This window comes from Pimephales promelas, chromosome 14 (assembly GCF_988280905.1).
Source record: "Pimephales promelas chromosome 14, fPimPro1.hap1.1, whole genome shotgun sequence".
NCBI lineage: Eukaryota > Metazoa > Chordata > Actinopteri > Cypriniformes > Leuciscidae > Pimephales > Pimephales promelas.
This window is the reverse complement of record NC_142782.1, coordinates 10,216,386-10,241,332: the sequence shown is the minus strand read 5'-3', so window position 1 is coordinate 10,241,332 and position 24,947 is coordinate 10,216,386. Positions and strand designations below refer to the sequence as shown.

At 39.1% G+C, this 24,947-nt stretch overlaps 1 protein-coding gene across 5 annotated transcripts in view; it reads left to right on the top strand.

The window, feature by feature from the left end:
• The window catches only part of LOC120474866 (actin filament-associated protein 1-like 2), an 86,977-nt gene that overhangs the window by 43,567 nt on the left and 18,463 nt on the right, over positions 1-24,947 (top strand). For all 5 annotated transcript variants that reach the window (XM_039665482.2, XM_089119384.1, XM_039665484.2 and 2 more), the window contains 5 exons: positions 15,146-15,242; positions 15,462-15,673; positions 21,040-21,216; positions 23,996-24,088; positions 24,444-24,537. In XM_039665482.2, the coding sequence (XP_039521416.2) occupies positions 15,146-15,242; positions 15,462-15,673; positions 21,040-21,216; positions 23,996-24,088; positions 24,444-24,537 (673 nt within the window). The remainder of the gene's footprint in view (positions 1-15,145; positions 15,243-15,461; positions 15,674-21,039; positions 21,217-23,995; positions 24,089-24,443; positions 24,538-24,947) is intronic.

Sequence of the window (24,947 nt, the reverse complement as noted above, 5' to 3'; positions counted from 1 at the left end):
ATTGATTTGTTAATTCTCTTTAACCTTTATTTAAATGACAAAAGTACAAAGCTTTCATTGACCAACTAAAGTGTACTTTGTAAATATAAGCACATTTTGATGGCTGCAACACACTCCAACAAAGTTTGGACAGAGGCAAAATCTGTCCAAAGAGTGAAAAGTCTGTCCAAAGAGTGAAAAGCATATAGAATATCCAAGTGAAGCTGTTTTGAAACAGTCCACAATAAGTAGGTAAACAGGTAATAGGTGAGGGTATCATGATGGAGTGTAAAAGGTTTATCTCAGTCAAGGATGGGTCATGGCTCATCACTTTCTGTCAAATATTGTTAGAGAATTGCAAAGAATTTAGGTCTTTCACCTTCTACCATTCATAATATTGTGAAAAGATTCAGGGAATCATTCTCCATTGGGTCACCTGATGGAGTTTTTCGGTTTCTTTGCCACTGTTGCCTTTGGCTTGCTCAGTTGGGGATATTCAAATGAATGAACCAATCAGTAATATCCTTGATCAGCTCTACCAAACGTGAAAGTTTTTCCTCTAAGAAACGAACATTGTTATTATGTTTTGATTTATACTGTGAAGCTGCTTTGATGCAATCTATATTGTGAAAAGCGTTATATAAATATACTTCACATGACTTGAATCCAGAGAAATCTCATTACATGTAGGGCAAGAACTCGCATCAAGTAACCTTTATTTAAATAGCGCTTTTTACAATAAAGATTGTATCAAAGCAGCTTCACAGTGATAACATGAAAATTACATCCAAGGTAAATCATCACCACTGTACATGTGTTTTGTTGAATCAATGACATTGTCATCGTTTAAAACACATGCGCATGTTACTTTATTTCCTAAACCAGTGTGGACCTGAGTTCAATTTGCTTCACATTCACGTGAATCAAGCCAAAGTTCCACTGCAACCAAGCTCAGACCTCCTCCTATAGTCTCGGGTTAGGTACCACAGTACACTCACAGGTCCACATGACAGCTTTTACATTGCCAATTTTTCATGCAAGCCGTGCCCTGTTTAGAACAAAGCTGCCAGTGTGATAGCACCCTAATTTTGTGTAAATTATTTTTTATTTTATTTTTTAAATAAAAATTAAGCAGCTCGTAAACATTAATACTAAAATTGAAATATCCCGTGAAACATAAAATTATAATACAATCTTTTAAGATATTTCCTTACATAGAATGTTTTTGGCATAAAGGTTCTTTAAAATTGAGTCAGGAACACTGTGGATCTATAAAGAAATGCATTAAAGGAGTAGTTTACTTTTAAAAAAAAAACTTTTGCTGGTAATTTACTCACCCCATATCATCCAAGATATCCATGTCATTCTTTTTTTCAGTCAAAAAGAAATTAAGGTTTTTGATGAAAACATTCCAGGATTTTTCTCCATATAATGCACTTTACTGGTAACCGAACAGTTCAAGTCCAAAAGACAGTATCAGCGCAAACTGCAAACTGTTCAAAGGGCTTTAAACGATTCCAGACGATGAATAAGGGTCTTATCAAGCGAAACGAGCTTTTAAGTTTTATAAGCTCAAATGTTTGCCTTGCTCTGTTCTGTGATGCACATTCGTGACTCTCCTGTTCGAACTCGTTCGTCATAATTAACGAATCTTTTTCGAGTCATTTGGTTCATTCAACGAACGAAATGAACAAATTGACTCGAAAAGATTCGTTCATTTTGATGAACGAGTTCGAACAGGAGAGTCACACAGAACTGAGCAAGGCGAGAATTTTTAGCTTATAAAACTTCAACTTTGTTTGTTTTTTGTTTTTTTAAACGAGCGATCGTTTCACTTGATAAGACCCTTATTCATCGTCTGGAATCGTTTAAAGCCCTTTGAACAGTTTACACTGAAACTGTTTTTTGACCTTAAAGTGCAATATATAGAGAAAAATCCTGGAATGTTTTCATCAAAAACCTTAATTTCTTTTCGACTGAAGAAAGAATGACATGGACATCTTGGATGACATGGGAGTGAGTAAATTATCAGCAAAAGTTGTTTTTTTTTTAAAGCGAACTACTCCTTTAAAGATCTTTCAATCCCAAAAAAGGACTAAAACACCATAAAAGTGCTTCATGTGACCCACATGCACAGAACTGACACACGCATAACAGACTGATGTTTGTTGTTTTTGACTGAAAATCTTCCCTGTTGCTGGAAATGGAATGGAAGTTTGATTGAAGATATTATAACAGAAATGTGTTACATTAGAATGTTCTTCTCAAACTGATTTCACAAATTGATTTCAGAGTATACTTTGGAATATATACTTGAAATATAATTTACAAGTTATGTACTGTAGACTATTTATTGCCCCCATTTTCCCCTTTTTTCCTCCTTTTTTAATTTCTTGACAACCATGATGGCTGTGAAATGTAATTGTATGCTACATGTAATGCGTAAAGACTCTTTATAATTTGAATTTTCAAATTATAAAGAGTCACTGACAAAACAACAGCAGGCAGGTTGAAATGTCTTGAGGGAGAGCAAATAATGGCAATTTTCATTTTTGGTGAAATGTTCCTGTAATGACATCACTTTATTCTTTCTACTGTTTTCTTCTAACAACCTAGTGTGGACATTTCTAGATCATGGCAATTAAGTGCAATAGGAAGTTCACCTAATTCCAGAACCCCTAGCAAAATCAAAAGCTTGTTTGAAAAAGATTGAGGGGGAGGAAGTGAGGGGGTTGGGCCATATCTTTAACAGGAAATGCCATGTTTAAATGAGAGGCCCTTCTTGGTGCCTCAACTCTGCAATGTGATTGGCTAGAAGGGAAGAAGAAGGCAGGAAGTGGACTTCGGGAGGATAATTATTGCTGTCTACGTGATAGAGGACAATGATGGAGTGATAGAGAGATGGACTGATAGGTCAACCGCTCAGAGGGGAAGGAAGTCAAATGGTGCAAGGAGGATCTCCTGGGAAGTGTGGGAGCGATGAGGTCACCAGCCAAGTGTGCGCCAAAACTTTGGGTTTCCAAGATGACTAGATGGTCTCAGTAATGTAAGCATGATCACATTTAGCCCACAGATGGGCATCTATGGATGATTTCAATGTTATAATGTAAGACATCGGGTAATGTGAGACACCCCCTGTGTCTAGCAAATGGAACACATTTGTGGTCATGTGACCATTATGTTTTCAAGGCCATCCCATTTCCCTTTGGCCATGAAGGAGAGGAGCTCATGGTGCTGATAAGCATGTTTTTTCACAACATATAAAAAAAACATGTGATGATGCTAGCTGAAGAGTATCCTGAATTACTAAGAGAGATCGTTTTTTCTAGAATGTGGCAGTGGGGAAAAGTGAGACAAATGCTCTGGGGTAAAGTGGGTAAAGTTTTTTTTAATGTCATAAACATTGTAGAACAGCCGTTGTACCAAGGTAATTCACCAGGACGACAACGTGGGGCAAAACACCCCTCGAGGAGATGGAGAGTGCAGCTGCTGAGGTCAAGGAAGGAAAGAAGTCTATAAGAGCAGCTGCAAGGGATAGAAATATTGACAAGCCTGACAAGATTTTGACAAGATATTGAGGAGATCTGTTTTAAAAATGTGGAATATTGAAGCCAAAATTTTTAAAACGCAGTGCAGCTACACAGCAGACACAGATGAATGGCTAGTGCGGTCATTGGATGTGCTGCGACAACTGCATGAATCTATGGCGAGGCAGCTCATGCACAAGAACCAATCAGGCTGCTTTGCGCCTTGGCATGTCAGAGCCCTCGATAATTGGTGTCAGAAAATACCACCCATTTCTGAGTGTAGAGGCCTCTAGTTGACAGTGCTCTTGCCTCAGTGATCGTTTTCAGCACCCTTTCCAGGTAGACACCCGAGTACCTTTTGAGGGGCCATAAATAAAGGGCCAACAAGTCGGGACGGAGATGACAGATTAACCGGTTTGCCTGCATGAGGAGGTCTCTCCTCAGCGGCACCGCAGTTGTACCAGCACAGAGAACCATAACTGGGTCTTCCAGAGAGGTGTTATTAGTGGCACTGCACACTTGCTCTCCCTGATCCGTTTGATTACCTGTGGTAACATTGTGACCGGAGGGTGGCTACAGCGGGCGGCTCGCCCAATCATGGGCGTCCCTGCTCTTTGAGAAAAATATTCAGCAATGAGCGTTGTCTTCTGAGGCAAAGAGATCGATATTAGCCGAACCGTCTGTGGGTGAAGAGACCATTCCTCTGGGGGAACATTGTCTCTGGATAACATATTCACACCCTGGTTCAGGATGTCTGGCACGTGCGCTGCCCTTAGGGAGCACAGGTTGAGCTGAGCCCATAAAATTAGGTTTTTGGCCATGGTGTGCAGGTTGCTTGACTTGAGAACACCAATAGCTGTCAACATTAAACATTGAAAATAAGGGAGATTTCCCGGAATCCATCGCCAAAATAAGGGATTTTTTTTTTTTACATTATTAAGAGCATGAGAAACAAATGAAAAAAAAACAACAAATATTCCCATGTAATGCTATGACCTCTGTAGTGGACACCAGGACTCGATTGTTTAAAAAAAATGACATGAAAATATATATAGGCAAAAATAATAATCTTTTTTTTTTTTTTGCCTGGAAACGCTTCCAACACGCTTGCGTGTCACATGAAAAATAGGCATCTCTGGTTCTATTTCTAGCATGCACTCGTTTGCGCGTGTCACGCAGGCAGTGTGCAAGCTCTAATCTGTTAACATGGGAGCCGAAATAAAATAGACAGTAAAATAAAAACGGTCATGCCACGCAGCTGAGATGCACGCAGCCAGTGTGTCTCTGAGTATGAACGACTTCAAGCCGAATATGTCCGAGCTTGTACGTCTCACACAATCAGAGCGTAAAAATACGGGAAATTTTACAGGAAAATACTAAAACAGGAAGACAGCGGGAACAGAGATAAAATACGTGAGAAACCCAGAAAAAACAGGAGGGTTGACAGCTATGGAACACCCTGGCGATTTATATAGGACACCACTGCCATGTTGCCTGTCTGGACTAGGACATGGTGGCCTTTTAAATACGGGAGAAAGGCTTTCAGCGAAAGTGCGACTGCTCTCATCTCTAGACAGTTTATATGTAGAAGCTTCTCCAGGCTTGACAAAAGGCCAGAGACGAGCCTACCCTCGTAAAGAGCCCCCCAACTTAGGTTGGAGGCATTTTTTCGAGATCACTTTTCTCCTCGTAACCACACCCATACTCCCTCCTGACTGAAACCAGTCGTCTGCTTTTCAGGGAGCTAGGGCTCTGATGAAAAGAAAGTGGATCAGTTTACCCCCAGCTGGTTCAGTTTACCCTGTTGATTTCTCTGGTCTGTCTCAATTTACCCCTAAGCTGGGGTAAAGTCAGACACAAGACTACTTTTTTTAAAAAAATGACCATATTTTTACTGCCCTTCGTCCTGAATTCATTCAGATAATTTCCATTGCTAGGAAACATCCTGAATTAATGGGAAATGTATACATTTTCTGATGTATCATTTTAGCTCGCTTAGAGGAATGTAAATGTAAAAAAAATGTCTCACTTTACCCCACTCTCTTTCAGCAATCTTTGCGTAAGATGAGTTGGTGTGTGTCCATGTGGGTTAGTAGGAGGTGAGGTGTTTTACAGGCTTAGATTGGTTTCTCTTGTGCTTCATGAGGTAACATAACTCAATTTGACAGGGTTAAAATGACCTGCATGTGTGTTTGCTTGTGTGATAACAGTAGAAGCTCTTTTCTTTTAATTAAGATCTTTAGAGTTGTTCAAAGTAAAGGAGGTAAACATGGAATGTGCAGTAAATGTTTACAGGCTTAAAGGAGTAGTTCAGTTTTAAAAAAAACTTTTGCTGATAATTTACTCACCCCCATGTCATCCAAGATGTCTATGTCTTTCTTTCTTCAGTCAAAAAAAAAATTAAGGTTTTTGATGAAAACATTCCAGGATTTTCTCCATATAATGGACTTCATTGGGAACCATACGGTTCAAGGTTCAAACGAGAGTTTCAGTGCAGCTTCACAGGGCTTTAAACGACGCCAGACGATGAATAAGGGTCTTAGCTAGCGAAACGATCGGTCATTTCAAAAATAAATAAAAAAGTTTGTTTTATAAGCACAAATGCTCGCCTTGCTCTTTTTCTGTGATGAAAATGAACAAATGTTTTTTCGAGTCATGTCTCGAAGGATCCTAGATAAGACCCTTATTCATTGTCTGGTGTCGTTTAAAGCCCTTTGAAGCTGCACTGAAACTCTCATTTGGACCTTGAACCGTTTGGTACAAGTCCATTATATGGAGAAAATCCTGCAATGTTTTCATCAAAAACTTCAAAAATTTCATCTGACTTTCTTTTCAACTGAAGAAAGAAAGAAAGACGTGGACATCTTGGATGACATGGGGGTGAGTAAATTATCCGCAAATAGTTTTTTTAAAAGTGAACTACTCCTTTAATGAGCATTCAGGACCCCTTCTGCCTCAGCTACTCATCATAAAAGAGCCACAACTTTTTTGTGTGTTTTTTTTTTTCTAATACTCCAAACATACTGTACACAAATCTACAATGAATTTTTAGGGAATAGTTGTTTACTCACTCTTTAAAGTCAAAGTTATCTACATACTTGGTTCTTATCGTTTTTGATCCATTAGCTTTTGGCACTTCTTACTTGTTTTCCAATTTAACATCTACATTTCTTTCTGGGCCTCTATCTCCTTTTCTCTCACATACACGTGAACACACAAAAACCCCTTTCATCTTTCATTCACAGATATGTATCTGATCCCCAGAGCTGTACACGCTGTCCTCTAAAACTCCACCACGCCTCCCCCCAAGAGCGCGAGGGGGTAAACAGAAAGAATGAAAATATGCAAGAGATAAAACAGAAGAAACACTTAATTAACATTCTTGAGTCACACATCCACATTCAAACATAGAGACACAAAAATGAAGATGGGATATAAAAGGGTATTAACCCACTTGCTTCAAATAAGTAAGTTTTAGTCTTTTGTTGATGTTAATTTTCAGCAGGTTACAAGCATTACAAGTCATTTTAAAATTGTATTTTAAATGCAAATCTTAAGGAAAACTCATATTGAATCTTGTAAAACAAAGTTAAGGCACATGGGACTTACGTCAGCTTCAAGAGTACACTGTTGTCTACTTTTGCCTTTTTGTTTTCAACTCCCAGAAGACTTTGTTTCAGTGCCACTGATTTGCCCTCAATGTCCGACTACAAATTACTGACCCCATTGCAGACCACAGTCATTGTCCCTCAGCTGTGCTCCTCCAGAACAGTCTGCACCATGCTCTCATAAAAACTGTGGACTGACTGACCCTTAGTACAACTAAAAACTTAGTCTCTCTCTTTCTCTTCCTTTAAATGCAGAGCTGTACTTAAACTCTGGGATTTAAGCTCCATATGTTTCAGCTCAATTTTGTTTTCCTCTCTGTAAACCTCAGATAGAGTGCCTCTCATATGCACATTCAGGTGATCAGTCTGGCCAGCTGTGTTGTCATTTATAGCTTTGTGGTTGCTGTGAGCAGATCTTGTGAGCTGCATTGATCAGGGTCCAGATTTTGGTTGTGTGGTCTTCTCTGTGGCTTTGCCACTATATATATATATATATATATATATATATAGTGTTGGGGTGTAACTAATTACTAAGTAATTAGTTACTATAATTCAATTACTTTTCCCTTGAAAATGTAAAGTAAGGGATTACTCTTCATTTACCTGTAATTTAATTACAGTTACTTCTGATTTAATTGAGGTAAATACTGTTTACAGATCAATCCGATCTCACACCGATTCGTGTGCATTTTATGAGGTGTCTCAAATTCGTATGAATTTGCCATCTTTTAAAATAGGTATGAAAAAAGTGTGAAATATCATGAGATCAGACATAAAACAATAGTGGGTTTAACATCAAAATGTATTGTCTGATGTTAAAAAGTATGTTTTTATAATCAGGGTGGCTACAGGTATAAACAATTTAAAATTAAGACTTTTTAAAACCACTTCTAAATTAAATTTAAGACCAAACTTACGATGGAAATATAAATTAAAAGTGAAAATATACAGTAATATTTCCAAGTAAACACACTGTCTGTTCAAAATGAACAGTATGGTAAAATGAGAATAACCAATTGTCAATTGCGTACATTCAGTCAGCTGTGGAGTACAATGGAGTGAAAATAACTATAGAAGACATTTTTATAAATGTCTTAACTCTTAAGCCTTGTATGTTTTAAATAATAAAGTATATTAATAAAGACTTAGATTTAGTTTTATTAATAAAGGCATAGAACCAGTTTATTTATAGTGTACTGATAATAGTTTCATATAATTATTTTATTAATTAAACTAATAAAAAGATAAAAAAGACTCTGAGATATGTTTGGTAATTGTACCTTTTAATTAATAAATTAAAATTAATTTGCTATATTTCAGATCAATATATTTGTTTTCCTTAATTTTAATTAACCCTAACTTTATTCTCATTATAAGAATTATAAATAATTGATTTACGTATAAAATAATACTACAAACACTTAACAATAAACAGATTAGTGCTCTGTTTTGAGGACAAGAAATGAAAACCAGTGCGATTTGATGAATGTCCAAAAGATGGAACTCTGTAACGGCCACCTAGCGTTCAGTAGTGTTCATGACATGTTGATATACCTTTAAGATAACTTCTTCTATGGCGTTCGTTATTGTATGCGTGATGTTGTTATGTGAGCGTGCACACTCAGAGTGAGAATGCTTGCGCAAAGAGGAAGGTGACCGCTCTATCGCGGGCTGTTGTTTTATTATAATGCGTTTACTTCCACTCTGATTAGTAGCGTTTTACAGATTGTTTTCTTTGTTAACATCTATTAACCTGTTAACATCCGCTCTTTCGACATGTATGTGAAGAGTGTGCTTAAAGAGTAACTAAACACTTAACCAACTTTTTTTAGTTAATGATCTGTAAGAATTGATCTTTATTAATACCAGTCATTGACTTGAGTAACTTTTTTGGCATTTGTTTATAAAGTGTTCTATTTCTACAATATATGGTGTAAAAACGTCTTAGTGCTGCCCTCTTCAGGTTGAACGGTGGCTACTGCAGTTTAATTTTCCTATTGGATGTTTGCGGTGGTACGTGACACAGCGGTTGTTGGTGACGTAGGCAAGTTCCATACAAAGAGATGCGTCTCAGGTGCATGCCCCCCTCCGCTGGGCTCTGCCCACTTTTCCAGCATTTTTCAAATTTATTGCCAGTGGGTGGAGTCAGGCTCTGACCAGGGGTTTAGTTACCCTTTAACTGAAAGAAAGCAACTATAAAAGGACTCGTAGAACTACCAGTTCGTTTGCACTCTTTCCTATTCTTCATCTAGGCAGACTTCAAACTCTGACAGATGTTACAACACATCGACTGTTTCAAACAGGGGTTGGATAAATACAGTATGTTGTGCTTTTAAAACTGTGTTTTAATGTGAGAATAGGCCTACATAAATATAAGTAAACACTTTGCAGACTGAATGTTGTCCTGTATGAACAAAATGATGGATTATGTTTTTATGTCTCCACTGTTCGATCGCACCCACGTGTCTCTAACACACACACAGTTCGATCACGCCCTTGTCTCTGCGCACCCACCCACTATTTCTAAGTGGCTATCAACCATTACCTGTAGCGAAATTATGAATCCAATCTGAATTTAAGACAATTTAATACTTTTTAAGGCCTTATTTTTAGGAAAATTGATTAGAGACTTTTTAATACTTTTTAAGGACCCGTGGCCACCCTGATAATGTAACCTTCTCCACCTTGGTCAGTTTAAGGATAATTCATGCAATTTTGTAGTATTTATTTGAAAGAATGAAAACAGATTCATGTCTACCATTGTATTGTTCAGCTGGTTGAGATTGATATGGGATTTTGAAAGTAATTATTAATTAAAAGTAATTAAATACTTTTTAGAGAGAGTAATTAGTACAGTAATCTAATTACACTGTTGAAGAGGTAATTAGGAACTTAATTACTTTTTTGGAGTAACTTACCCTGTACCCTGTCCCTGTACTTACACTGTGTATATATATATACAGGACCTGAAGTTAATTTTTTCAGCCACCGGCCACTGTGGCAGGTGGATTTAAAAATTTACCTGCCACAGAGACTTTTTACCAGCCATTTTTTTTTTTTTTGCCTCATACGTAAAAAAAAAAAACCCGGGAATTTCACAATATTGTTCTTTAGCTTGTAAGAATACACATTTAAGTGCTGTCAAGTAATAATAACTCTAATAACATAATTTTTTTTAAAATCTTTTTATTCATTGATTTTGACAGACACACACACACACACAAAATATAGTATAGGCTATAATATAGTATATCTGTTGAGTACACATAGACCTACCGCATCTCGTAAACAAATCACACGCGGCTGTGTTGATGGCGGATTTAGTCACGTAAACTAAAAGTGGTTTTGCCAGCTTTTAGTTACAGCGTTCAGGAACGGTTAAATATGAACTAAATTAATACTGTTATTACTGATAAAATTACCGGGTACCGGACATTTTCTCACCGGTTCCCAACTCCCAACATGCACAGTTGCACACGCACACACATCTGTGCAACTGTCATTGTACTTTAACCTACAACAGCGACGCGTTACATTATCTCATCCCATCTCATCAACAGTTTAATACTCGCACACGTAGACAGAAAAAGAGCCTCATCTTCTTTCTGATCGCATGAACGTTACGAAACAACAGTCGCTGTCATAAATCAGCCGCTCACGAACCTTGCCATTGCCGCCGATTGTTCACTTTGTATTAAAATGTCTTCTTTACTTTTCTTTTTCTCATCCTCATCTTTTTGTTGGCTGTTTGTTTTGTTTCAGCTGGCCTCTTTACCCCAGTAATGTGCCGCCACATTTTAGCTAAAGTCCAATGCAATAGCGGACTTCGTTGAAATGTAAAAATCCTAATGAATCACTCACAATTCTCATTGGCTACCTGCCAATGTGGCAGGTAGATTGACAGTGTTACCCGCCAATAGCAAAATTCACCCGCATTTGGCAGGTGGTCGGGTGTTAATTTCAGGCCCTGTATATATATATATATATATATATATACACACACACACACTCACCTGCCCTACAAAGGCAAAGCGCAGTAACTACATATTTGGTCAAAAATGAGTGAAGACTTGTAATGGGCTTTATGAAATGTTCTGTCTTGTGAAAAAATATCTGGGTTAAATTATGTCCGTTTCGGAGATGCATTACCACATAATCTACCCATAACATGTTTGACTGGCTGGTATAAGAACTTTATGTCTTTTTCTCAGTTTCTTTGTTTGCGTAGTTACTGCACTTAGCCTTTGTAGGGCAGCATACTACAGTGTTTGACCCACTTTCGCCTTCAGAACTGCCTTTATTCTATGTGGCATTGATTCAACAAGGTGATGAAAGCAGTCTTTAGAAATGTTGGCCCATATTGATAGGATAGCGTCTTGCAGTTGATGGAGATTTGTGGGAAGCACATCCAGGGCACAAAGCTCCCGTTCCACCACATCCCAAAGATGCTCTATTGGCTTGAGATCTGGTGACTGTGGGGGCCATTTTAGTACAGTCAACTCATTGTCATGTTCAAGAAACCAATTTGAAATGATTCAAGCTTTGTGAGATGGTGCATTGTCCTGATGGAAGTAGCCATCAGAGGATGGGTACATGGTGGCCATAAGGGATGGACATGGTCAGAAACAATGCTCAGGTGGGCCGTGGCATTTAAACGATGCCCAATTGGCACTAAGGGGCCTAAAGTGTGCCAAGAAAACATCCCCCACACCATTACACCACCACCACCACCAGCCTGCACAGTGGTAACAAGGCATGATGGATGCGTGTTCTCATTCTGTTTACGCCAAATTCTGACTCTACCATCTGAATGTCTCAACATAAATCGCGACTCATCAGACCAGGCAACATTTTTCCAGTCTTCAACTGTCCAATTTTGGTGAGCTCTTTGCAAATTGTTGCCTCTTTTTCCTATTTGTGGAGATGAGTGGTACCCTGTGGGGTCTTCCGCTGTTGTAGCCCATCCGCCTCAAGGTTGTGCGTGTTGTGGCTTTGCTGCATACAAATGCTTTACTGCATACCTCGGTTGCAACGAGTGGTTATTTCAGTCAAAGTTGCTCTTCTGTCAGCTTGAATCAGTTGGCCCATTCTCCTCTGACCTCTAGCATCAACAAGGCATTTTCGCCCACAGGACTGCCGCATACTGGATGTTTTTCCCTTTTCACACTATTCTTTGTAAACCCTAGAAATGGTTGTGTGTGAAAATCCCAGTAACTGAGCAGATTGTGAAATACTCAGACCGGCCCATCTGGCACCAACAACCATGCCACGCTCAAAATTGCTTAAATCACCTTTCTTTCCCATTATGACATTCAGTTTGGAGTTCAGGAGATTGTCTTGACCAGGACCACACCCCAAAATGCATTGAAGCAACTGCCACGTGATTGGTTGATTAGATAATTGCATTAATGAGAAACTGAACAGGTGTAACTATTAATCCTTTAGGTGAGTGTGTATGCATGTATGTGTGTATATATATATATATATATATATATATATATATATATATATACTATATGGTAACACTTTACTTTGATGGTCCCTTTTGAACATTCAGTTGACTTTAAAAGGGTGGTTCGGAATTTTTTGACATCGTGCCTAATTTCCAAGTGAGCCTTAGTGTTATTTATCAGTGGAGACAGTTTTGAAAATTTCATCCAGTCATCCCAGTTGCATAGTTCGCTGGTGCTAGGCTAGCGCGCGTCAACAGTAACTTTTAGCATGCCATTAAAAACAGTTTTACCCACTCCACAGTACACCAAAAGCAAATCAATTGTAACGCCGGATTATCAGTGTAAGTGTCTGTTGAGAGAATAATGTTAGAAATCAAACTACCCTTTCATTGCATTTCAATAGTTATATTGTTATACCTATATTAATTAGCACAGTCTACAGCTGTGTGATTCAGAGGCTTTGCCATTCTTGGATCCTGGACGATATGTCACCTTGAAATCGAAATGGGAAAAGAAGAGGGACCACCTGGCCTGTCTGGGATTCAATCGTTTGGCTGCCTTGATATATTCTAGATTACAGTGGTCCGTTAGAACCGTGAATGGCCACCGGGCTCCCTCCAACCAATGTCGCCACTCCTCTAAGGCAGGCTTCATAGCCAAAAGCTCCATGTCACCTACATCGTAGTTCTCTTCAGCTGGGGTAAGCTTGCGGGAGTAATAGGCACATGGGAACATTTTAGCTGGGCTTCCATGCTGTTGTGACAGGATTGCCCCAATTCCTGTATTGGAAGCATCTACCTCCACAATGAACTCTCGTTCGGGATCTGGATGGTGCAAAATGGGTGCAGTGGTCCTTGAGTTGTGGAACTTCTCCTTGAGTTGTTTTAGGGATGGGACGATAACCGGTTTCACGATAAACCGTGATAAAATGTACTGACGGTTAGTATTATCGTTTAAAATTTAATTATCATTAAAACCGTGTTTGATTATCGCGATTTTAATAACTCACTGAATCCTGTCGGCCAGTCTGACGCAGGCGCGCAGCACACAATATTTTTTTAAATTACTATTCGAGAAGGAATGGTGGAAGGCAGTGACCGTGCATTTTTCAGCCTTTTAAGAAGACCAAATCTGAGGTGTGGTCATACAAAAGTCCTGAGGGAAACTTGATCGAGGATGGTCACCCTGTCTGCGAACAAAAAGTCACTGCAATAGAAACACTTCAAATCTGCCGAGTCGTCTTGTGTGATCGTCGCCCGAACGCAAGGCAAGTTAACTTTGACCTCAATGCCAAAACTATGTCTGGGAAACAATTGGGCACGAAATGTTGTTTTGAGTTGAAACATTTTATGTCACTCACTTGAAATAGACGTGAAGCTTCCGCGAAGAAAAGTTCGTAGCAAGTGGATTTGAGCCAAAGACGAACGAACAACTTCAAACAAGACTATTATTAAGAGTGATATTTTAAGGGATAGTAAAGTATAGATACATCACTTATTAAACCGATTTTATTTTTACCACATAATTACGGGGACATATTGAATTGATAAGGAGATTAGCTAATGTTTTAAATCTTACCTGTTGATGAATTCATTTTGTAAAACAATCGTCCAGACAAGATATATCACACCAATATTATCAAACTCTGTAAGCAATAAATCAAATATGATTTAATTTTTGCAATACAATCAAACACCGGAGACGCAAGACGGCAAGTTGTATTTGAATGAAACAAGAGCGTGCGTCCGTTGTGATATGGATGTGCGCTGTGTAATAATGTGTTGCTATTGACGACGGGCATTATAAAGAAGCAAATGCCATAGAATAGAATCTTGCTTAAAAAACTGCATAGGGAGACTTGTTTTATTTGTTGTTTGTTGATTTTCAATTATAAAACTTGTTGAAATGTTTTCAGTGTGAGCATCAGTTCTTTTTGAGCACTTTCATAAATTTTTAACAAAACCGTGATAATATTGATAATCACGATTATTTTGGACACTATAATCGTGATATGAAATTTTCATACCGTCCCATCCCTAAGTTGTTTGAATGCAGTACTACTCTCGTCCGACCATTTTAACCGTTGTCCTCCTCCCCGAAGAAGGGCTGTGAGTGGTGCTGCCGTGGTGCTGAAGTTTCTGATGAACCATCGATAGAAGTTAGCGAAGCCTAGGAAAAGCTGTAACTCCTTTACAGTTGTGGGTTGTGGCCAGTTAACTACTGCTTGTACTTTGCCGTTGTCCATGGTTACCCCCTCAGCGCTGATGACGTACCCCAAGAAGCTTGTTTGTGTTTGATGAAATTCACATTCCTGGACTTTACCAGTCTACTGGTAAATACTCAGACCAGCCTGTCTGGCACCAACAACCATGCCTCCATCAATATCACTTACATTATTTTTATTCCACACTCGGATGCTCATTTTGAACTTCAGGAGGAGATCGTCCTGACCATGTCTACATGCCTAAATGCATGTCTAAATGCATTGAGTTGCCATGTGAATGGGGGATTAGATATTTAATAGGGTGTTGAACATGGAAAATTCATCTTATGTGCTTTTCTTTGTGTGTGTCTTCAGTCTATAATTTCTGCTGTCCCCCAACACCCCCCGTGTTTAGAGGAGGAAGACTGTTACGAGGAGGCAGAACCGTTTGTCCCGGCCAGTCAAAATACAGGTCAGTGTGGTAGCCGACTGCTACAACAAATAGCTGAATATTACAATGAACATCACAAATTTAAAGCTGCTGCTATAGCTGTTAATTTTTAAAGTGATAGTTGTCATTTACTTACCTTCATGTCATTCTAAACCTGCATGATTTACTTTCTTACATGGTACAAGAGACACGTGTGAGATTAAAAACATTTTTATGCTAAAATCCCCATCTTTGCCTCAGATAAAGTGGACTCAGACAGCAGTCACTATGAATCGTATGGTGAAGAAGAGGAAGAGTTTGTGAAGGACAGAGCTCACTACATCCAGTGGAGCTCTTCTCAACCCTGCTTAAGACCCATGCCAGAGTCACGCATTTGCGGATACCTTTGGAGGAAGAAGTGGTTGGGTCAGTGGACCCGCCAGCTGTTCATTATTAAGCACGACTCACTGCTGGTAAGAGCCTCAGTCAGGTTTCATACATTTAAAAATATGCTTATTTTCCAAAACTGCTTTGCTATTTTGTTAGCGCAAGCATCTCCCAAGTTTAAAATTAACAGATTTTAGGCTGCTTATTAATTAATCTGCTAACTGCACATAAGGACTTTTTTTTATAATAATAGCATTGTAAGAGTAATATTTTAAGTTGAATAATTTTATACTTTATAAATTAGATATCGAAGAACAGGTTTATAATAATAATTATAGAATACATTTTATTTATTTGGCGCCTTTCTGGACACTCAAGGTCGCCTTGCAAAAAGTACAATAAAACAAACTAAAAATGAAATATAGTAAAAACTAGTTTAAAAACATGTAAAAATACATCATACATAAATCGTACAAAGCATCATACATATTGTCATACATACTTAGTCACAATGAGTAGGCTTGTCTAAACAGATGTGTTTTGAGTGTGGATTTAAAGTGTTTGATAGAATCGAGTTGCGGAGATCAGGGGGTAGAGTGTTCCAGAGCTGGGGAGCAGAGTGACTGAAACCCCTACTCCCCATAGTGATGAGGCGGGCAGGCGGGACAGTGAGATGGAGAGAGGAGGAGGAACGAAGAGAGCAGGCTGGTATGGCAATATGAATGAGATCAGTCAGATATGAAGGGGCTAGGTTATCGATGGCTTTGAATGTGAAGAGCAGGATTTTGTATTGGATAAGATATGAAATAGGAAGCCAGTGGGGCTGTTGAAGAACTGGAGTGATGTGTTATTTGAGCCGCGTTTCCACCGCAATTACCAGGAACTATTTGTCCCAGGAACTTTTTTTCCCCAGACCGCTTGCTTACTGTGTTTACACTGCGGACTAAAGTACCGGTCCGAGGCGGGAAACTGCGTGCGACTGCTCTTCCTAGCCTGCGCATTTGTTTTGAGTTTTGTATGGAGGAGATCCAAGCTTTGCTGCTTTTGTGTGCGATTGGTTTACTAACGAGGTAATTAACAAAACGGCAGAAAAGAGAAGAGCACCCAAAGCGTATTCAGAAAGCTTGTAATGCTAGATATAAAAGTAGACGTTTTTTTATCAGTGGACATAATCGGGCAGAAAGAATAGCGTGGTGAGAACCAATCAGCATTGTTCAGCGCACAAGTCCCACCCCGAAAGTTCCTGAACTCTGAAAAAGTACCACCTCGCCAGCAGGGACTTTCTGGGGGGGAAATTTTTTACCCGGAACTTCATTTAGACCCTGGTTTCTGCGGTGTATACACACCGAGTACCAACCCAAAGTTCCTAGTTCCTGGGGAAAGTTCCTGTGGTGGAAACGCGGCTATGGATGGTGTGTGGGTGATGATACGTGCATCAGAATTCTGAACAAGTTGAAGTTTATTGAGGTTTTTTGAGGCAGACCAAACAGGAGAGAATTACAATAATCGATTCGGGAAGTGACAAGGCTATGCACAAGAACAGCAGTGGAGAGAGGAGTGATAGCAGAATGTGACGGTGAATGTTTCTGAAGTGAAAATAAGCTGAACGAGTGATGTTATTGATGTGTGCATTGAAGCTGAGGGTGCTGTCTAGGATGACACCCAGACTCTTTACCTGAGGAGATGGGGAAATAGAGGAGCCATCAATGAAGATTGAGAAATTCTTAATTTTACTTAAGGTGGATTTAGTGCCAGTGAGTAGAAATTCAGTTTTATTGCTATTAAGTTTGAGAAAGTTTGACGTGAACCAGGACTTTATTTCATGAAGTCAGTCAGTTAGGGAGGAAGGTGGAAGTACTGTATGCTGGGTTTACTGGAGATGTAGAGCTGGGTGTCATCCGCATAGCAATGAAAATGGATGTTGTGTTGATGTAGATCAGAAAAAGCATGGGGCCAAGAACAGAACCCTGTGGTACACCAGATGTGACAGTGATGGGATGAAAGATCAAGGACTTTAGCTGAATAAACTGTGAGAGGTCAGAAAGGTAAGAATGGAACCAGGTGAGGGGTGTACCAGTGATGCCAATGGAAGAAAGTCTGTCAAGAAGGATAGAGTGTGAGATGGTGTCAAAGGCTGCACTGAGATCAAGCAGGAGGAGGATGGTTAGTGAACCGGAGTCAGCAGAAAGGAGGAGATCATTGGTCATTTTGAGAAGGTCTGTTTCGGTACTTTGAAGAGAGCGAAAGCCAGATTAAAAAAGTTCATAAAGGTTATTGGAGGAAAGGTGGGTATGAAGCTGAGCAACAAAAGTTTTTTCAAGAAGTTTGGAGATGTATGGAAGGTTTGAAATGGGGTGAAAGTTATTGAGGTCAGTTGGATCATATTAGTAAAAATTTTTAAAAAGTAAAAAAGTTTAGTAAAAATACAATGCACATGCAATATAGTTCACACAGTGTTAATTTTTTAGCCAACTAATGAGTTTTAAATTGCTTTTCTGAGTTAAATATAACATTACATGACATTATTTTCGGGCCGTAAGCAATTATTGACGTCTTTCGGCGGTTAAAACATTGATTGAGCAATTACATCTGACTATATTTGGATTTTGTTGTTGTACTGTATCTTTCAACATACCTTATGAATCTGATGTTAATTCTTGTTTATTTCATGCTGTAACTAGTAGTAATGTGAAAGAGATGGTCAGTTCACATGAACTTTGCTCTGCCGTTTCATTTGAATGAGGCACTAGAGTGATCTGTCATGCCACATTAAAGAGCTCCAAAATGGTATTTATTGTTTGAATTTATAAATAAAATTGACAGAATTTAAAAGCTGTGACTTTGTTTCATATCTAAAGTAACAAAGCACAACGCTTTTTGCGATTTATTGGATGGGAGGTATGCGTTTCAAAGCTTTGTTCATTCACCAACTGAAAATAGTAGAGACTGAAAGATTGATTATTTTGATTTTAAGAATCATTATCAAGTCTTCAAAATGAGAATCGATTGAAATCAAGAAATCCATAGTTTTAATCCATACTGTAACAAATTAAAACTGTAAAAAGTCTGCCAGTAAAGTTTCCAAAAGGATTCAGTTAAATTACAGACATTTTACAAACCTACTTGCAAAAACTGTAAAAATACTGAATATATTTTCCGGTCAAAATGAATGAAATGACATCATACAGTATCAGTGTTGATAAATGCTTATTACACCGTAGAAAAACTGATAAATAATGTGAAATTACATTGAAAACAACTTACTTTTAGGTCAAACTTTAGACTTAGGTTTTTATAAAGTTATTTTAGAATTTTCTTTCTGTGTACATTAACTATGTTTAATCTTTATTTTTACAGATCCAATCTCAACTTATTTGACCAGTCTCTAAACGAAATACTTTCTTTCTGTTAGACAATTTCTGTTAAATGAACTAAATGTATAAGTACAGAATACATACTTTCAATCAAAGGAACCTGCACATTTACAGTATTAGTTATTTTACAGAAACATTGTCAAGAAGTTCATTTAGAACAGGGATGGGTACTTCGGTCCTGGAGGGCCACTGTCCTGCAGAGTTTAGCTCCAACCCTGATAAATAAAATAAATCTCACCTGCCTGTAGCTTTCTAATAATCCTGAAGACATTGTTTAGATGGATCAGGTGTGATTGATTAGGGTTGGAGCAAAACTTGAGAATAGCAGAATAGTGTCCCTCAATGACCAAAGTTGCCCATCCTTGATTTAGAATATGTTAAAATATCCACATTTAAAGGCAATTACTGTATTATACAAATGTTGCTGTTATTATTTTATTTACAATTACATTTTATCCAAAGTGATTTGCAAATTAAGAGAACAATAGAAGAAAAAAGTTCAGTTTCAAGTCCCAGTTAGTCTAGCACAATACAAACAAAAAGTTGGTATTAAAGGTGCAATGTGTAAAATGTTTTTTTTTATCTATTAACAGAAATGCAATATGACATCAATAACTACCCAGATAGCAGACTGACATTGAATCAACGTGGAAATATGACATCGAAACAACGTTGATCTGACATTGTTTTGCTCATCGAATTAACGTTGAACCAACGTCAGACGCGTCATTCTTTCAAAACTAACGGAAAATCAACTTGAAATCAACGCGTTGTTTCAACGTTATGAAAGCAAACCAATTTTCGATTTCATTTAGCTTTGAAGAATGCCGCGTCTGACGTTGGTTCAACGTTAATTCGATGAGCAAATCAACGTTGTTTCAATGTCATGAGAGACGTAGTTTCCACGTTGATTCAATGTCAGTTTGCTATCTGGGTATGTTTTCAGTGGTGTATAAAGAAATAAAGCGTAATGTTTTTATTATCTTAGAATGAGACATTTATATCTACATAACCGCGGGCACCCCCTTCTATGAAGGTCGACATATTGTGACGTCATGTTTCTACCGTAGCCGAACGCGAACAAACAGTGCTACAGAACGCGTTTCCTACCATATTTTCTTCGAAAGGGAGGGGTAAGCAGTGGGCTGAGCCCTTAGTGCAACTCACAACCGAACCGTTAGATGTCGCTAAAAATCACACACTACACCTTTAATGTGTCAAGTATTAAGCAGTTTATTGAAAATGGGTGGGGATAGGCAATTTATTCTATCAGAAGGAAACAGTCAAGGTAAAGGTCCATGAAAGTGAAGCAGAACTTGTAGAACGCAAGCTTCTGAGTGCAAACAAGTCTGAAATAGTGAGTTTAGGTACAGGGGTGCTGAGCCAGTGGTTGTTCTGTAGGTAAACCTCAATGTCTTGAATTAAATGCATATGGCTAGTGTAAGTTGATGAGAGATGTTAGTCCGATGGATCTCAAACTTGACAAGTGTCTTGCTACGGGCACGAGTAAGTGCAGTGCCCAGTTTGACGTTGTTTGGATTAGAAATGCAAAAGATATCACTAAATACGGGCATTTTGCACTAGTTATGTAAATCTTAGTTAAGTGGGTCAAATAAGTAGCACTCTTCTTGTTTGGGCTTCAGTTTGCAAATGCCGGGAATATTCTCCACAACAGAGCGAATTGCATCCCGTATCTCCATATCCGCGGTCGTTTTCGATTTCCCTAACCTAAAATGTAATCATAAACTCGGCGCTTAGCATCTACGTCACGGCTCTCCTCCCGCCCTCTTCTCATTGATTGGCCGGCTGTTTTCAGGCCGGAGGAAAACTGAGAGATAGGTTGCTATCTCTGACTGAGTACGGAAGCGAACTAAAATTGAGCGGAAGTATGAAGTCTGACGTAGTAAGGCTATCAAATATCAAAAATAACAACTTCTGTAATTACAACTACAATACACTTTCATTTAATTGTAAATAGCATGCAGTTAAGTGTCTTAAAACATTGCATACATTTTTTTACATCTTTACAAAGTAAGTTACTGTTCAGTATGTAATAGATACATTTTTTTCCCTGGCAGTGTTTTAAGTGTGCTAAAGACTTACACCCTCTGCTGGAGCTGAACCTCACGGGTTGCTATGTGGTCTACAAATCTAAACACAGCAAAAAGATGCAGCACGAGCTGAAGGTGGTGGCCGGTGCCGAAACAGTCAACTTGGGCTTCCAGAGCAGCACGCAGGCCGAAGAGTGGAGGAAGGTCTGACCAAGTCGAAACTTAGACTTACATTTTCATTAAACTTGGGGGCTTTCACACTGGCAGTTTAGTTCGGAACGGGGCACGGTTCGCATGAAAAATCGCTAATGTGAACGCTGTCATGAAACCCGGGTGCACACTGGGGTACCGAACCCGAGACTACCTGGAGGAGGTGGTCTGAGTTCGGTTGCTTCTGAACCATGCCTCGGTTTGCGTCAATGTGAAAGCAACATAGATTCGGGCGCGCACTTGTTCAGGAAGTAAAGTATCCTGCGCATGCATTTTAGCTTATTGTGATGTATTCAGTTAAATAAAACACTTGTAAGGGATGATAGTGTTGATGATTTACCTTAATACGAGCGACAGTGGGCCTGCAGTATATCCGTGCATTGCGCGTGGAATCAGAGCAACACATTTGGAAATCCACTGTCTCCTCAAAAGAGTTCGTTTGCATGCAGCAGAAGTCCATCTTATGTGACACGCACAGTAAACCTGTATTGTTCACTCAACTGCTCATAATTGCAGCAAATTTAAAAAAACACAATATTTACCCACGTTCTGCTTTCTATCATGCGCCGCGCACGTTTGCGATGACGTAAGATGCACGCAAACGCACCAAGGTTCGATAGAATAAAGTTGAGTGTGAAACCAGACCAACGCTGGGCGCCGGGAACAAACACTCTCGAGCTTGGACCGCAGCAAACGAGCCCAGTGTAGAAGCCCCCTTAAAGTTGCAATCTTTTCCTCCATATTGTGACATACACTTACCAAACACGTTATTAGGTAAACCTGTTCAACTGCTTGTTAATGCAAATATCTAATCAGCCAATCATATGGCAGCAACTCAATGCATTTAGGTATGTAGACATGGTCAAGCATTAATATGATCTGATGGAGTTCAAAACTGAGCATCAGAATGAGGAAGAAAGGTGATTTAAGTGACTTTTGAATGTGGCATGGTTGTTGGTGGCAGACAGGCTAGTATGAGTATTTCAGAAACTGCTGATCTACTGGGATTTTCACAAACAACCATCTGTGGGGTTTACAGAGAATGTTCTGAAAAGATAAAATATCTTTACCAGTGGTAAAGATAAATATAGTTTATAAAGATAAAATATCTTTACCAATGAAAAGTTCATTTCTGTGAGTGAAAAGACCAGACTGGTTTGAGCTAATAAAAAGGCAACAGTAACTCAAATCGTTACAACTGAGGTCTGCAGAAGAGCATCTCTGAACACACAACATGTTGAATCTTGAAGCAGATTGGCTACAGCAGCATGAAGACGCACTAAAACTAGTTTCTTGAACATGACAATGAGTTCACTCATCTCCTCCAATAAGCTGGTGTGTGGTTGAAGTTCTGGTGCACTATGACTGCCATCTTATCATCCAGGTTTATGTTGCACATTGGTGGTGGTTGAGGAGATTCCCACCTTCCATGTAAAGTGTTTGAGTGCAGAGAAAAGTTCTAAATAAATGTTACAAAATATTATTATTCACTATAATTAAATGCCCTCCACAGTCACCAGACCTTAATTCAATAGAGCACCTTTGGTATGTGGTTGAACGGGAGATTCACGTCATGGATGTGCACTGTGTAGCCGACAAATCTACTGCATGATGCTGTCATGCCAATATGGACCAAAACCTCTGAGGAATATTTCCAGCACCTTGTTTAATCTATGCCATGAAAATTTAGGCAGGGGTCCAACTCAGTACTAGCAAGGTATACCTAATAAAGTGGTCGGTGAGTGCACCAAAGACCAAATGTCGGGCGATGTGGCCGTTGCACTCAAAAGTGAAGGCAGATGAATGTGAGGGTGGGGTTTAAGCAAACTAAGGGCCAATCCCAATTCTACCCCTTACCCCTTCACTTTCCCCTTCCCCTCTGTTTTGCGCGTCCACGTGAAGGGGTAGGGCTGTCCCAATTCTCTTTTGGTTGGAGGGGGAGGGCTAGGGTGAAGGGCCAGATAGCCCTTCAAACGAAGATTTTTCGGGAGCACACTTCAAACGAAGGGGTATGAGAAGTGTCACTGCTAACCCAGGCTGGCTGCCCAAGCGACAAAGGAGACCCATAAATTTAAGTATTTGTGGCTTTAATAAGTATTATAACGACAAATAATGATTTGCTTTATGTTACATTCAATATTGTGTTCATATTTACGGTCAGTTTCTTCACAGAAACGTTTGTAAAAAAAATAAATAAATAAATAAAAATAAATAAAAAATCGCTAAAATTACTGTAGTTTGCTAACGATAGTCCCGCAATATATTTTCGTCGTCTCCGTTGTTTCCTGCGAACTTCACAAGATGCAAGAAAATAGCTGTAACCCACGCGACTGAGATAACTGCAGCTGTCGACGGGATCTTGGAAGTTGTGATAAACATCGGCGCATCTCCTGTGACGTAGGCGCTAGCTACGACTTATAATGACGTTTAACGGAGGCGTAGTGGTGTCCCATTTCTTAGGGGAATATTTTCACCCCTACGCATTGCCACTCTGTTTCAAGGGTCAAGGGGAAGGGAAGGGGTAGAATTGGGATTGGCCCCAAGTGATTGCAGGTCCTGCATACATCACCAGAGAGATGTCTTGTCATTTCACTGGAAGGTCCAGATATGATGTTTTGATTGAACATTACAAGGTCAAAAGTCTGTAAAAAGTAATTAAACATGCACAGATGAATTGTTCACAATAAGATCTACTTTATAAGATGCATTTGATTTCATGCCGACTTTAAACTGTAACTTTAACTAACTTGTTTTCTGTTTGTCGCATTTGTAGATTATAGAAGAAGTGAGCGGCTCCTCTTATTACGAGCCTGAATCCCAAAGCTCCTCATCCATCCTGAGAAGTGAGAGGCTGGACTCTTGCAGGGTAAATTACACACTCACTGACACCATGCCAGGTCCTGTTCTCTATGTTAACAACATTATCAATGTGATGGACACAGCGAGAGAGTAACAGCATAACTTGATTTCTCTAAAAGAGATGTTACTGAATTAGCTTGGTAGTTATTCATCTGGAGACCTTTCCCTCACATCCATTCCAGAGTCTCTTTCATGAATGTTTTGCTGGCTTAAGCCATGAACTAAACTGATTAGCAAAGTCTTGTGTTCCATCTTAAGCCAATTTGTAGATTTGGTAAGGACTGCCTTACCTGTGTTGGAGAATATTTTGTACTTACTTATGTCAATTAACAAGTTCTTACAATCCATTTTTCTCGCTGTAGTCAAGTACTGTCCTCCATACAGACTCGGATGAAGAGAAAATCTCAAGTCTTCCGTCTGCAATTAGCAGTGTGGAGATTAAAGACAAACACAGAGGTGAGCAGACATACTTGCGTTTGGAAACACAAAGGAGTTAGTTGGATGATGAAAAGGGGGTGATTCGTACCATAATGGAACCAATTGTTTGGAGGGGAAGGGTTTAAAAATAAGAGAGCTTCTCTGCATCCAAAATCACACACTTCCCTAATATATAGTTGGTGAAAAACAGGATGTGAGATGAGAAATATGTTTGAATTCACAGCATTCACAAAAACATTAGACGAAAAGTACCCGGAAGAAGTACTACTTCTGTCAATATTCTGATGTGTGCATCCAATGGACACTTTAATATCCCATGAAGCTACGGGAATTAGATTTGTGAACGCCAGTGCCAACTAGACAACATGACTATGACAACATGACGGATGCAGTAAGTCCGGATGGCATTCATGCTACATACTATCCAC